The sequence below is a fragment of the Argiope bruennichi genome, chromosome 11, assembly GCF_947563725.1.
Source record: "Argiope bruennichi chromosome 11, qqArgBrue1.1, whole genome shotgun sequence".
NCBI lineage: Eukaryota > Metazoa > Arthropoda > Arachnida > Araneae > Araneidae > Argiope > Argiope bruennichi.
In genome coordinates, this window is record NC_079161.1 from 67,177,930 (window position 1) to 67,194,846 (window position 16,917).

Below are 16,917 nucleotides of genomic sequence, written 5' to 3' on the forward strand. Positions count from 1 at the left end.
TATTCCCACCGACATGCCTTTTGATTTCAATTGACTGCAGTTCTCCGTTCGACTTGCATTCTCGAGGATCATCAACAAGGCGCAAGGTCAATCACTTCAAGTGTGCGGATTGAACCTAGAAAATCCATGTTTTTCCCATGGCCAGTTGTAAGCTGGATGCTCACGAGTCGGACAGCCAAGAAATTTATTTGTTTTTGTTAAGGTAGGGAAAACAAAAACTGTCTACCCTAAAGCACTTGAACAATAAAGTTAAAAAAAAGTAAAATAAATATTATTTATATTTCTCCTTTATATATCATTCAATTTCAATGAATGCATTCATTGTTAACAAGAAAATAAATACCATTCTTTTTGTCATTCCTAATTAAACAACAGCTATTTCAAATTTTAGCCGATATTTCTAAAATTATTTCTTCTGCGGCAGAATTATGCCAGGTACCAGCTTGAAAGATATAGGAATTTTGTTTAAATTATGCAAAGAATGTTAGAAAATAAAGAATGAGGTTAAAAGCCCAAATAAGTTTAGCTTATACTGTTTTCTTGTTACCAATAGAGTTTATATTGTGAATTTCCACCACTTCATGTACTGTTAAAAAGGTAAAAAAATAAACAAAAAAAAAGTGTGATAATGAGCATTAATTTCCATAATATTATCGAGGACAGGTGGAATCCGAAGCTTTTAGATGGCGAATATTTTTAGCTTTAGGTTTGAAGCATCCAATGCGGTGAGAGAAACAGGTTTTCAACAACTTCATTCTTACTCTTCTGGATGCGATGAACAATAGTCTAGTTAGTCATATCAGGTTGCCGTTTTTTTAAAGAAACAATAGGACTATTTTGGAACGGAACTCGTAATTTTGAATCGCGGTCAGATGACGAGACCGACACCTGAGCTGGCACCCCCCTCTCCACAACACATACACCAGTGGGAGGACATTTCGCTCCGCTTACGCGACGGTTCTTCAGTGGAATCGGGTCACGAACTTGAAAACCTGCGGTTCCGAAGCTAAGACTTTACTACCAGGCCACCGTGGCCCCTGAGACGGACAATAGATGAGTCTCCATCTGAATTCTCATTTTTCAATTCAAAAATTTATCCTCGGAATAGAAGCTGTCATTGGCATACTGAAGATTAACGGAATGTTCATTCTGTAAATGCTCTTATAAAAGAGTTTTTGCAATCGCATAGTCCACAAAATCGATTGCCTTTCATTTTCACATCTTGTTCTGGATGAAACTTTCCAATATGTTCAAATAAATGTTACACCACGTTGAATGATTCGCACATTTTTCGCAAATAAGGATTAATCAGAAGATACACTTTCCGGCATATTGTTGACAGAAGTAGGTTTAAAAGAAGAATCAGGGAATAAGACAGGAAATATTGATCCACACAAAATTCAGTAACTTGATGGGTCCGCTGTAGTGGGTGTATGATGTCAAAGTAAACATGCTTCAAAATCAAATAACGAATTTATTAACACGAAGATACGAATACACAGACAGCAATACATGGTTCAAACGTACTCAATCAGCACATCAGCACACTTAGAACAAACAGCAGCTCACAAGTAGTAATCATTAGTAAACAACCACAACAGCACACAAAGTGGACAGACAGGATTCAGTACGACGAGATAATTCATGTATCTATTCACAAGCGTCTGCTATACTCCAGTGTCTGCTCGCTTTAGCTGTGCTCAACTACCAACTCATTACTACACGAATGGCTACTCAGCACACGACTCGATGCTGCTTCAATGCTTGTCTTAAAAACTCGGCTCATGGCTCAATTCTTAATCCACAAATTGCTTCAGATCTACTCAACGTTTGCGCTTCGCTGACTGATCCAACTGATTCATCGCTAACTGAACTCTAATGATACGACTGACTTCGGTTTGGCTTCGAACTTTTATGCTTCCGGAGCAGGGCACGGAAGGTTCTCGAAGAATCAACATTATTCACTTCTTATTGGTTTCATCGCCAAATTTCCTGAAGATTCTAGTATCATCCATTTTATTGCCAATGATCGCCAAATTTGTAGCCAAGTCCCAGGGTCACTGATTCAACATCCGATCAGCATCGAGTAGAGCTGTCTGAAAAACTATCTTTCCTACGATGGAACTAAGTGTGCTGGGAGGCAAGATTACGGATTCGTAATAATATATTTTCCACCGTGCTGCTGACATCAGCAGGTTTAAAAGAAAAACACTGAATAAAACAGACAGACTAGACAAAGGCGCTGCCATTCTACTAATAAACAATATGCGTCATTTAGAATCTCACATGTCTCGCCATCAAAAATTTCTGCTTTATTCATTATGTTGCTTATTTAAGGGGGAAAAAAAGGAAAGGTTCGTTATATTTGCAACTGGGACTTCCTGGGCAAGTAGAAGAAATCAGTTTTGTTGAGGTTGAAAGAGTATCCTTTTTCCAATATTCTTCGACAAATGGCCGAGTGGTTTTTCTTGATGTACTTCTCCCTTGGTCTTATGCACGGAAGGCTCCATAGCTTATTTTAAACGAGTATTTATACAAGGTCCACTTGGTGCAAAAAATTACAGCTTCAAGACTCAGAACAATACATTGATTTTGTTCATCAGTTACTGGCCAGAATAGCCATTGATGGCGAAACGTTTTGTGGTGAGATAGGGCACATTTTATCTTAAATGGGGAAGTGAAGATTCAGAATTGTTACATTTAGGGTACCGCATTTCCTAACGTTATTCATTAACAACTTCTGCAATTTTATTACATTAGTGTTTGATGTGATTTTACAACTGATTTCAATCTTGATATCTTTTGTCTTTGAAGTGTGCTTTCCTCAAGAACCTGAAAGGTGTTCCGCTACAGGTGAGAACTACTATGGCAGTATGCCAGTTTAGACTTACAATAATGCAACCACTGTCTTTATGCAAATGGTACAACATTTCGTATTGCCCGAAAAGTAAAGGAACTGCTGAAATATATCATTTAAAAATAATTGTGTATTTTCGAGATATTTTCTGGCCTCCTCGTTCTCCATGCTTGTATCCTCGAGATTTCTGATCGTGGGAAGATTATATGTATGGAGAAAACATACGAAAATTGTCTGATTTGAAAGCAAGAATAAAACGCCATGATGTTGCAATTCTTCAAGAAACCCTTTGCACTGCTCTTTTCTGGTTTATATTTATGCGTTTTATTCTTCAAGCGCTTCCCTTTAACTTAGTGGTCAAAATGTGAATTATTAATCTTTATTGTAAATTTCTTTTCTTCGTGATCCAAATAAAGTATAGAACAGTTTCCACGAAATACGTCAACTAGAATAGCTTCTACGTAAGTCTGAGTAGGATCACTTTAATTGTAACTATAATAATTTAATTGTAACCAAAATATTTAATTACTGATAATACATCGTATCCAAATATAAGGAGACATTTTCCACAATTTTATGTTATATCAACATCAAGACTTCTGAAAACTCCACTTTTAAGTTTTGAGATGAGTTTTGCTACATTGTAGCAGCTATATTCCTTGTATCTTGTCATTCAGTGTGGCAATTCAATCACGTCTATAAATGCTCAGTTGTATTAAAAGATTTCTTTGGCACAGGTTTAAATAAGGTTTTTTCGAGCATTTTCGCATTTTCCCACTTTCTTTTGAACGATAAGCCAGATGAAGTGGTCTCCCGAAAAGTTTCTCTCATATTCTCTAATAAACTTGTCATGCCAGAAAACCCCTTGCTTACCATTGGCGTACAATAGTTACAAAATATTAACTGTTGTCTTGTATAAGCATTTTTACTGAATCCTCAGGTGTTTTATTCGGGTTTTGGCAGGTTAATCCCCGGCATGTATTAGTAGTATCCAAAAATTGAATTTGTGTTTTAGATACGTTTTTCCCAACCGACTGAAAAAATTTCGACACAAAAATTCACTTGTAATCACAAAATCATATACCAAATTTGATATATTTAAGTCATTGCGTTTTTATGCGTTTATATTATCACATTTATATGTTGTAAGTACAAACCGACTGTCAGTCAACCCGTTGTTGGATTTTGCTCAAAATTTGACAGGTTTCTACCCTACAGATGTTAAATCTGTGCACCGATTTTTTTTTTGTCTAGCTCTTTTTGTTTTGTAATTATCATTGTAACTTGTATTTAAACAGCCGGACAGACAGACTTCCTCTGAACAGAGTTTACACAAAAATTGTTAGAAATTTGCAAATTTGCTATAACGCTTATCGTGGCAAAATTGCTTTTTTTGAAGAAAAGCAAAAAAAAAAAAAAAAAAAAAAAATGTATATAGGTATGTATATATAAAAATGTGTAAGAACAAACATTTAGGCATGTGTATTTTATAATAAACATACATATTTCGGGGTACAAACATAAAAATAAAATAAAACTTACCTTAGATAAACCTGAGCGGCGCATCTTGACGGTTATTTTTCACAACTGATTTAAAATTATGACAGATAAACTACTATTTTTATTTTTGAAGTATAAATAAACGTCTAGAAATGTCATGTGTTTAATAAAACTAAGTTAAAAATTATTTTATAGTGGTAGTATATTTTTATAAAGTTGTATGTATGGTATACTATACAAAATGAACATAAGGTTTAAAGACCATATGACAAATTTCATCTTTCTAGCGCAAAGCGTTTATGGGACAAAACACAGACAGACAGATGGACATTTTCCAAAAATGTGTTTTTCTAACTCAAGGAGGCCTAAAATGTGGAGTTTCGTCAGAATCTCGAGTTCGAATTTTTTGACGATTAGTATATTTTCTCTATACTGTATACGAAAAAGTAAAAATATTGTTTTCATCAGCCTGAAGGAAGTTTATTCCTGATTTTTTTTTCAAATCTCTTATTTTTGTTAAAGTATTAAATAAAGAGTCGCCAAATATTTTTTGAATTTTATTGTCAGTAATCTAATATGAAAATTTTCTCACATGAAAAAGATAGTATCGAAATTTTCAAATAACTGAACATCAATCTACACAGCCCTAGTCTTTAAAATCAATAAAGTTTTTGCTTAAATTTACGATTTTGATAGAATTTTTTGAAACTGAAAATACAACATTATCAATTTTTAAAATTCTAATAAAAACTACACTCTAAGTTATAAATTTAACATTTTTCTGGATACATTTCTTTCTGTTTCAAAATTAATTTTATCAAATTTAAAGAAAAAAAATAGTTTTTTCCTATTAAAAATCATTTAATTTCCTCATTAACAAACCTCCTCATTAAATCTTTTCTTTCCTCATTAACAAAAAACTTTAAAAAAGACTAAAGAATTTGTCTCATGTAAACGCAGAACGCATAAAAATATAATTTAAACATACTTGATTTGTTCTTCTGACGACGACAAAAAAAAAAAAAAGTTTGAAAAAGACCTTTAGTGTATATCTAGAAATGGAAATAATTTCCTCATAGAAATTATTTCCATGAGGAAATAATTTTCTATTTAAATTTTAATTGCCTTTTTATCAAACTTAGTTAACCGACTTCTGAAAAGAAATTCTGGTCGTCCATGATTTCTTTAAAATAAATAATAGATAACTAGGCTAACTTAACTAATTTTTTCTACCACAAAAAGCTTTAATTATTCTTTATCAAATCCACAAAAACGACAACCGTAACTCCATTAGTGAAGGCTTTAAAGCCTTTAAGAATAAGTTTAATTGAAAAATTCCTTGAAGAAAAAAGCACCAGTTTCATCCATGTTAAAGATACAGAAGACTCACATGCCTTGAAAATTGTTTTTAAAATTGTGTATTGCTGTTATAGCTATGTTATCGATTTAATTGTTCAGTGCTTGGATGTAGAAGTATTGTTATCATCGATATGTTATCAAGTTTCACTTTTTGTATTGATAACGGTTACCTTTGTTAAATTTTAATCCTGTGACATCTGTTGACTCGATCACTTGCTTTGATTGAACTAAAACCCATCGCTGAATACGAAGTACAGTCCTCTAAATATCTGGTATGTAATTTATTTTTTCGTTTCATATAAATAATTAAGTGAACTGTTATAGGCTAAACAAAATGATACTATTATTCTATCATAATATAGACAAAATTGGTGATACTCTGCAGGTCAGACTAAGAACTAAGAACTGCGAATTTGGTATACTGTAGAGAGTGAAAATATGTACCTCGGAATGATTTTGATTTTCTCGCATGCGTAGTACAGAGAAAGGTTTGCATTTATCATGTTCTTGAGCCAGACAGACAAACTTCCTCTAAATGAATTTCGTTTAAAATTTGATATTTTATTTATCGAATTTCTTCGTTTAGCTGAGAATAGACTTTTCCAAATAGACTTTTAGCGCTCACGGAAGTCAGAAACAAGGATTATATATATATATATATATATATATATATATATATATATATATATATATATATATATATATATATATATATATATATATATATATATATATATATATATATATATATATATATATATATATATAAGCATTATTTTATGTGAAGCAGAATGCAGTTTGAAGACAGTGAAGATACTTTTGATTTCGTGATGTCGTTTTATTTTCTTTTGAAGAAGCAGGCGTAAGAACAAGCGACGAGCCCAAACAACGACACAGAAAAGGAATGAGGAAAAAGCTCTTGGACATTTTATCCCTGTTCTTATATAACCAGAGAAATGGATAGGGAAAATATTTCTTCATAGTGCTAATATATTATTAAGATTTCGATAGGGATTTTCGCTACACGCGCTGTCAAGGCAAGGGAAACACAGGGAGGTTTTAAAAAAGAATTTGTCTCGTCAGCGGTATTTTGTCTCTTCACGCGGAATGTGGGAAAGTTAGGCTTTTAGCCGAATCAGCAATTTTACAAAGCTGTGAATTAATTACGTAGAGAAAGTGGAATTGGATCACGAAAAAAGAGAATATTTTAGAATGAAGTTACTATGAGCTAAATTAAGATAAAATCTTCAAAATTAATTAAATTGAAATTAGAATTAAAATATCATCACATATATATATAAAGAACTATATGAACTATAATAATAAGTACTGTACAAAAAATGCAAAATTTTCAAGAATCCTTGTTTCTGACTTCCGTGAGCGCTAAAAAACTATTTGGAATCATGTTTCTGTGACACACAGTTACTCAAAAATCTCTGAGCTAAACGAAGAAATTCGATAAATAAACTTAGCACCAATTTTTTAATTTCTATCAAATTTTAAACGAAATTCATTTGGAGGAAGTTTGTCTGTCTGGCTGAAGAACACGATAAATGCAAAACTTTCTCTGTACTACGCATGCGAGAAAATAAAAATCATTCCGAGATCCATATATATATTTCGTGTACGAGAAAGTAAAAACGAAAAGATACATTTATCACACGCTTTTTTTAGTAAGTAAACAAGTAGTAAACAGAAAGTATAGAAATCGTCCAAAAATTCGAACTCGAGATTTTGACGAATCGCGACGTTTTAGTGATCGCGTCGTCTATTAGCCTTTGATAGATATAACTCAAAATCGCTTTGAGATAGACGGATGAAATTTGGTATACGGTATTTATATCAAATGGATGGATAATTATCGAATTTTGAGCAAAATCCTTACTGAGTAATTCCGTCTCTCCGGCTGTTCGAATATACGTTAACAAAATAACTATTATTACGAATCTGTGATGCTACTTCTCATCATGGTTGGTTTCAACATCGGAAAGACTGTTTTATAGTCATCTGTATTGGACGGAGTCCGGGTGTCGCGTCGGAGGTCCCGGAGCTTGGCGACCATTTGGCGACTTTGGTGCCAAAATAGATTATACCCGAAACATCGAGAATTTTCCCGATCCGTCCATTAGGAACCGAGATACGCCTCGAAAGTTCCTGATTGGTTGAGAGGCTTCTAGCCCCGCCTCCTGAGACCTATAAAAGGAGGCAGTCTGGAGCTGTTGTAGTTGTAGTCGGAATCGACGTGAAACAACGGGTCTTCCAGAGATTAGCAGAGCAGCGACGGAGTCAAGCTAGTGCTGAACTAAGCTGTGCGCTACTGTCTGCAGTAGAGTCTTGTTGTGTGCTGCTGTGTGCACGTCTCGGCTGAAGATAATTGTCTTCTCTATGATGTATACAGTTGTCGTCTTTGTGCTGTCCTGTGTGTCGTAGTGTCAATAAACGTGTTGTGTGTTCGTCTACTGAAAGGACTGATCATTGTGTTGTGTTATCTTCATACCATACACAACCACTAAATACACACAAGTAAACGAACCCGACGGATTGATAGTGATAGAGGGAAATCGGTAACACTATAAAATGAAGAGAGTTAGATTGATAAAACTCTACATACAGAATTAATATCTATAATCTACACACCTGTCAAATTTTGAAAAAAAATCCAAAATGAGATTGACTCTCTGTCGGTCTGTACTCTTAGAAACATGCAATCGTGATAACACAAAATCACAATGCCTTAAATGCATCAAGTTTGGTAAGTGATTTTGTGACTACAAATGTAGTTTTGTGTCACATTATTATTTCAGCCGGTTCAAAACGTGTATAAACAGAAATTCTATTTTAGGTTTTTATTAACCATATGCCGAGAATCAATCGCCAAATAACTCCCCAAAGATGACAGAGAGATTCAGTAAAAATGCTAAATTCACCCCAAAGGTTAATATTTCGTAATTGTTGTGCACCAGTGCTATGCAAGATTATCTCTGAGATAACACCTTTATTAGAGAGTATACGAGAAAGGTTTTGGTAGACCACTCCCGCTGGGTTTCCCTAAAATGTTAATTAATTAAAAAGGTTGGAAAGTTTATTCTTTCCTATGATAAATTCCAAAAAATATTACTACATAATAGCTATTTTAACATCCTTTTAAAGTTCAAAAAATTTTCTTCATAATAGTACTGATTTATTTATCGTATTATTTTTACTAAATTTTGATAGTTTTTTTACACAATTCTTAACAATGTATTTTTTTGTTGATATGAAATTCAAACCCTTTTCATTGTTTCATCAAACATTTAATCACCCACGTTTTCTCCTATTGTTGAATGTTAAAACTCCGTTTTATGGTCTGCTCAGTTTATACAAGGAATAAGAAAGATAATTTATATCGTACTACAAAGTTCGACGTGTAATTAGCAGATAAATTAACCACCCTGACAGTTATATTTCTTATGGCATCATGATGTCATTTGGCTTGATTAAGTTAGGAAGGTATACCACACCAATGTACACAATAAACTTAATAGGTTAGGCTATAGAAATATATTAGCCTATAGTCTATAATATATCTTAAAAGTATAAACCTAATGTCTATAGAAATTCCATGATTAAAATATCATGTTGAGGGAGTGATGAACCAAATTACGCATAAGTCATTTTTATGGTATTTAAGCACAACCAGTACTCCCAGTCATGAAAGGCGGATGTAATTAACAAAGAAAAAAGAATTTTTTAATACAATTTTAAATGATTTCTAGCAAAAAAATATCAACGAAGGATTTTTCGCTTGTATAAAAATATAAAGGATGATCTTTAAAGTCTTTCCGATTCTTTTTAAATTCAAAATGAATCTTGTATAGCCTATAATCTCCTATAGGAAAGTGACTAAGCTGAATTTGAGACAGTTTAAGGCACAGATAGTGGCGGAAAATAAAGCCACCAAAGTAATAAAAAAAAGAAGGTGGTCCAAATGGTCCATTTAAAAGAATGTACTTCGTACCATAAGTAAAACGTAGTAAAAATTTCTTGGAGTTACCTGTGAAACTGGCAGAGACATTATTTATAAACATTTCTTGACTTGAAAAAGGTTTGCATCCTTAAATTGTAAAAGTGAAATTTCACTTTGCCACCACTTAACTTGGAAAAACTGAATAATACCAGAAAGTACATTTTTCAAGTTTAGAATGAAATCTTTTTTAAGTTCATCATTTTAATCGCAGGTTTCTTCGTCAATTTTACAAATAATTCCATGAAACTTTCCCCTGTGTTTTCATTATGGTATAGCAAACGTACATTTTTATATTCAGATTTTTTGTCTAATTTAATTTTTGTAACTTCTTTTTTTCACCATTAGGGGCCCTGTAACCTGTCTCAATAAATTCAGTATAATCATTTTACTATAAATGCGCGTTATTTTCCTGTATATACGAGACACTGTTTTGAATTTAAAATGCTTAAAATGATTTTAAATATCACCTTGTATATAAATATATATCCACACTCGACAAAAGCAATAAGTTTGTATCCCCCCCCCCTCATATTACGAAAAACTCGGAAAAGCATTCTTTAAGAACATTAAAAATTTTAGACGAACACTCTCATAATATCTTTTTCACAAGATTAAAAGATTTTGAATTCCGTCAGGAATATTTAGTATTTTTTGAAAAAAAAACTAAACTATGCAGTAACTCAAAGTAATTGCTTGTGAAAGGTAGATAAAAGCTAATTTCTTCTCGTGAAATGGAACGGGCTCGTACAGATTAAATTTTATGTTTATTTTGTACGAAATAAATTGTAGAAAAATATGGTTAAAATATTTATTTAAAAATTCATTAAAAATCGAAACTTTCTTTTAAAGTAAAAATATTGATATCATTAAAAATATAATTCTTTGCTCTTTAATTTGATGCAAAAATATTATTCGTGCTATAATATTTTCGGAAGTTATAGCAGAAAACACCAAAATTTCGCATAGTTTTCAATTAGTTAAATTTCTAATTAAAAATTCAAAAAACTCGCTCCAAGGTGAACATTTCCGGCCTCCAAGGTATACGCGTGCCGAATCTGGTAGCTGTAAGTTGAACGGTCTGGCCTGTAGAGCGCCAACACACACACATTGAGCTTTCTTATATGTATAGATTACCTATTTAATTAGCATAATTAATCATTCTTGGTATTTGATATACCATGAAATCTGGGAATGAATTTATGAAATTCACATCTGTAATTCTGTAATTGGTTTAAATAAATATTTACATTGCTATCGTAAAATCTTAAGATAAGTATAAAAGAAAAGAAAAAAACATTATTGTCGGTAGTAACGGCAACCAAAGAGCGCCAAGAGAAAATTTCACCAATTTGGCGATTTCTATCATCAAACTATATATCATGTGATTCGCACGTTCAAAATTTCCCATTATAAATAACAATGCAATTAAATAAATTTTTGTAACTTGGTGAAATTTTTTCTTGGCGCCCTACGGTCGCCATTGAAATCGAAATGTACCGAAAAATAATTTATGTCTTCTAGGCAAAATTGCTTTTATTATAATCATATTTAATTGGGTGCTTTCAGCGAGCTTTAAACCTCAAAAAAAAAAAAATGAAATCTGCTATCGAAAATTTCAAATCATCATGCAAGAACATTATTGGTATCAATCCGAAGTAAAACATCATGTTCTCACATGGCTCATATTTCGCAATCACCAACATTTAGAAACGATGATTTTTGACCATCTGAAAATCAATGGAGTTCTAAAAATTTTTTTTCTTAATGCCAGAATTTTTTTTTATGAAAAACCAATTTAAACCGATTTTAAATAATCACGTTACTATCAGATTACGCATGCATTGATATTTAGAAAACGAAGGGTTTTTTTTTTTCCTCCATCTCAAAATCGTTAGAACTCCAAAACTTTATCTCAAGGCCAGAATTTTTTTTTCGAAAATCCGGCTTAAACCGGTTAGAAATGATTTACGTTATTATATATATATATAGTTAGGAATTGGTTCAGATTATTCCATAAATTGATATAAAAAAGAAAGAAAAGAAAAGTGATCCTAAAATTAATTTGACCGAACTAAGCATAATAGACAAATACATTTACAAATTTTAAAATTTTTACCTCTTAATAATTCTTTAAGAGTATTTTAGAACGGACGTCATAATTTCGAACCTTGGTCAGAATACTTGAAAGATAGGTGATACAGCGCCGCTCTCCAACGGGACATCGTTTAGCCCACATAATTATATTTATCGTGCATCAGATCAACATACACGAAGGATCTATAGTTGAATTGGGTTTCCTACCTCGAACCTTACTTCCAAAATCTTTGCATTAAACCATCGAAACATTTCGAAAGTCCAAAAAATCTTTAAATAGAATATGATTTTTTTTAAAAAAAATTAGGACATGCAGACATATAAATTAAAAACCTTTGACCATTTTAATTAGTAAATGATGTAACTGCTTTTCTTTTTTTTTCTAATAGGTGAAGACCTCATTACAAATAACAAAAAGAAAACAATTGGTGTAAAAATTCAAAGAAGAATCAGTAATGGATTCTGTAGAGGCAAAATATGCTAAAGCGGCGATATCTTTCACATAAATAAATGCACATTGAAAAGAATAACATTAGATTTGAAGACGTATAAAATCATATAAATATATTAATTAAAATCCTGAACTCTTAAATTAGCCCAGAAAACACCAAGTGATTAGCATTATTATCCTTCAGTCAGAGCTTTCTCGTGCTAATCTCTCAGACATCATACGTTTATTTTTACCTTTGACAAAAAATGGATAAATCTATGAGTTTCGTGCTGAAGTTGCCACTCAAGGAAATGGCTCTCAGAAAAGTAGTTGTCAATTTGTGGAATGAAAACGATATTTTGACTTCTATCGGTAAATTTCAGTGCGATGTGTTTAATGGAAATCAATTGAAACTAGATTGGCAATATGATGTTGAAAATAAGGTAAAAGATAAAGCGTCGAGACTTCTATTGCCTGAATTGCTGAAGAAACGTTTGATGCGTGTAATTAGACCTATTGGACTGGAAATTTTTAAATGGATACGATACTCATGCGAATCACTTTATTTAATTTACCAATTAAGATATTTCAGTATACGCACTTTAAAACAACTGCATTGGACATCTGCAGGAGCTATAGACTATCAAAAAACAGCGGGAGCACTCATAAGCCTTAATATTTTTGATGTTGTGAAAAATTACAAATTGGCTTGTGAATATTGCCTAGTGGATGAGCTTCCACATCTTTGGAGGAAACTCAATGCGAGAGATCAAAAGGAGTTTTGTGAAGAGGAAAACTTCTGGAGAAACGATGTGGCGTATTTGGAGCATTATTGGTCTTACTTTCTGAAAGGAGAAGAATCTAAACTGTATTCTAGCTTCTCCTGGAACTTCATGGATTTTAATCAGATAGCTTTTGAAACTTCTGTCCGCACAGGAAATAAAGTGGCAACTAAATATTTTTTTCCAAAGTTAAATAACGAAGAACGAAACGCTTCTTTATTTTATGCCTTCACTAATGCCGTCCGACGAAGTGGCAAGACGAATGATATACCTAAAGAAATGCCTGAAGTCTTACTTTATTTATTTTCCCAGATGAGTCCCGAACAACAGATGCAAGTTTTAAAAGAGCATACTCGGGGGGTTCTAAGGTTTTTCCTGGATTGGCCACTGCAAGATCTTTACCTAGATATCGCAGATATCACCCGAGCGTTTCTATCTGAAGAAAGTTTCTATGATTTGCTGCACGATACTATCGAAGATGCAATAGATTCAGGTTACTATTTCCCAGACTTGATGCAGAAATGTTTCCTCTGTTGCCCCGCTGATTTTAGAACGAAGTTCATAAATCGGTTTGTTTCTCATTTTTATAAATTCGAAGATATAGACATTGCCAGAATTGTTTTCAAAAGTGTCGACCGCGAAATCAGAATGGAGCTCTTGTTTAGAAATTTGTGGTTTTTTCTACTTCTCTCCGATCTTATATTGAACGACAAATGGAATGTTGTGGAAGAATGCATTCAAGAAGCTTCCTTATCAGAAGGAGACGAGAAAAGGCTGATGCAGAGTCTTTGGAAATCTCTGCCGTTTCCCGAAAAGGCCCAAAAGCGGATATCGAAAAGATTCGTCGACTTCCTTGACGAAACCGATGCGGACGCTCGTGGCAAAGTGGAGAACGAGACAGTGACAACAGTTAAAAAACTCTGTACCGAAGACAAAAAGAACAATTCCTCCTGAAGTTAAAAAGAAAATGCAGCTATTGTTTTCTGAATATTAAACACTATTAAAAAGTAGCTGTCGTAAACTAAATATGTATTCATAAGAGTAATTGATAATAATTAGTAATAGTAATTGACAAAACCAGTGGGAGTGGTCTTTCCAAAACTTTCTCGCATATTCTTTAATAAAGATGTTATCCTAATGACTGCCTTACATGACAGTGGAGTACAATAATTTGAAACATTGACTATTGATATGAATTTTTTCACTACGTCTATAGTATCATCCTTGGCGAGTTATTTGGCGATTTATCCCTGGCATGAGGTTAATAGTGTCAGAAAATCGAATTTGTGTTTTGAACACATTTTACTCAAACCAATTGAAAAAAAAAAACATTTGACACAAAACTGCACTTGTAATTACAAATTTCCATGCCAAATTTGATATATTTAAATCATTAGGTTTTTGAATTATGGCGTTTACCTGTTCCTGAAAGTGTAGATCTAAAGACAGTCAACCCTTAATTGGATTTAGTTAAAATTGACTGGTGTGACTACACTACTAATCTATCTAGCTCTCTTCGTTTTTTAGTAACCGTCTTAACTTATATTCGAACAGCAGGGCAAAGGGACTTCCTTTTAGCATATTTTACTCAAAATTTGATAGAAACCTGCAAATTTGGTTTAAAGATTGTTTACTAAATATCTGCTGTCTAGCTCTAAGCGTTTTTTATTTATCTTTGTAAGACAGACAGACAGGCGGGAATTTTCCTAAAAGGGAGGGAGGTATGGAGATTTGTCAAAATTTCGAGTTCGAATTTTTTGACGATTACCATACTTTCTCTATACTACGTATACGAGAAAGTAAAAATGTATCTTTAAATCTAAATTAAATAATTAATTTTTTTTAGAAATCTTATTGTTTCAAGACAAACAAAGGTAGCTGTTTAATCAATTAAGAGCTAAATTGTATAAAAATGTATATTTTTTACATAAATGCAAAATATTAATATATATTTCACGACACAATTTTTAAGTCAATACAGAAATTTTCACTTTGAAAGCATATATTTCTTGTGTTATAAAAAAATTTGATTTTCTAAAAACACAATTTTTTTTATAATATTATTCTTTGTAAGCCACACTTTTTGGAAGACCTGAAAATCACAAGGATTGAGGTCCAGAAGATGCAGTTGCCACCTGCAAAATAAATACCTTTCAATTATTCGGCTATGTATGAAATGTCACGTGGAACTTTTTGAATTCCTATCCAATGAGCGGAGGTGCTCCAATTTGCATAAACAGCTGCTCTGCAGATAACACTTTTGAATTTCTCTGACCAATGACAATAGTTTATAAAAAAATTGTATCAAGGCGTTAATTTTTGCATTTTGAGTAATGGCAACTTCACCAGATGCTCACTTAACGAATTCGATTGTTCTGAGAGTGTGCACTGTATACTTATAATATATCACATGCATCAGCAATGACAAATAAAATTTATAATGAAAATCGTAATTTCATAACTTTTTGCCCACTAACTGAATTGCCTAACTGCGTTTGCAGTTTAATCCTTTCAGTCCTGACTATGAAATATTTAAATAAAAACTTCACAGAGTGTCTTGTAAACAAAATTTCAAGACTGTGGAAACAAAATTTGAAAAGTTACAACTTGTCCGGTGTAGCAAACATTCCGACACAACAGCTGCAAAAGGCATAATATTACAAGAGAATAAAAAGTTGCTATTTTGTCAAATATTTTGCATTTAACAAAATTTTATCTTTTAACATGTTGGATTTTAAGTTTAATTTACTATATCAGTATATAACAATATGAATTTTGCTGACATTATTTTCTTAAAAATCTGACAATTTAGAAAACTGGTAATAGAAATTTCTAAAACTTGAAACTTATTTACATTTTATATTATTATGCAAATAAGGCTGGCAAATATAATTTTGATAATATTTATATCTTTCACTAATATTGCTTAATTTTAATTTTATTATTTCTTTTTATTAAAAACATAGCAAAAGAAAAGTAATTTGTTCTACTTTGTAAAAGCAAATATATAATTTTTAACTTTCGGAATTTTATTTCATTTTAGTGAATATTCTAAACAGCAGTTCAATAAAATTAAAAAGTTTTAAAAAAACAATAATACAATGTTAAAAATTTATTTAAATGCTATGAAAAGTAATCAAATAACCACTGCGAAAAAAGTATGTAAAACGCATAGTATACGTTGTACATAGAATGTAGAACGCTAGATTCGCCTCAAAAATCGTTTTGTGTGTGTGTGTGTGTGTGTGTGTGTGTGTGTGTTCATAGCTATTGTTCTACAATGCTGTGCAGTTAAGACGCAAGTAACGATTTTCCTAACCGTATTACGAAAAACGTAGAAAGTCATGTGCTAAAATAAAAGGCTGAATATTTAAAACGTTTGGCAGCCTTTTCTTAGATCTTTAATTTTATGTATGGGGGTGGGTTGAATTACATCATTATTAGAAAAACTTCGAGAAAGTTTCGAAAAGACCACTACCGCTATTTTTTTTTAAAAACAGTCTCAGAGAGTGTTATTTGCAATGCTGAGACTTTAATTTTAAATAAAAAGTAGAGTTGTTTTTTGATAATTTTAGTGTTTCAGATAAAAGATAAATAATCAAAATAAAACTATGCAATTAAATGGTCGGCCATTGTAAAGATATGCATTTTATTTCGCCAGAGATTTTATTAAACTGAAAGAAAATTCCTAATTTTCTTAACCAGTAACCTAAAAAAAATAATAAAAAATGAATTTAAGAAACAATTATCTACAGCAAATTTTATACTATTAAAGTATAAAATTAGAGGGAGGTAAAGTTTATAGCAATCACTATTAAAGTGATTGCTATAAACTTTACCTCCCTCTTTTCCCTAAATAACTCCATTTTGGATTGATCACTCAATAGCA

At 32.1% G+C, this 16,917-nt stretch overlaps 2 protein-coding genes across 2 annotated transcripts in view; one reads left to right on the top strand and one right to left on the bottom strand.

The window, feature by feature from the left end:
- The window catches only part of LOC129956926 (uncharacterized), a 51,046-nt gene that overhangs the window by 26,567 nt on the left and 7,562 nt on the right, over positions 1 to 16,917 (bottom strand). The window lies entirely within an intron of this gene.
- Positions 5,882 to 14,947, top strand: LOC129956925 (uncharacterized). The gene is made up of 2 exons (XM_056068974.1): positions 5,882 to 5,988; positions 12,206 to 14,947. The coding sequence occupies exon 2, from the start codon at positions 12,513 to 12,515 to the stop codon at positions 13,980 to 13,982; it is 1,470 nt and encodes a 489-aa protein (XP_055924949.1). The 5' UTR covers positions 5,882 to 5,988; positions 12,206 to 12,512; the 3' UTR covers positions 13,983 to 14,947.

Excerpts from the sequence above, each read along its gene's own strand:
- LOC129956925 (XM_056068974.1), top strand. The coding sequence starts at position 12,513 with ATGGATAAATCTATGAGTTTCGTGCTGAAGTTGCCACTCAAGGAAATG.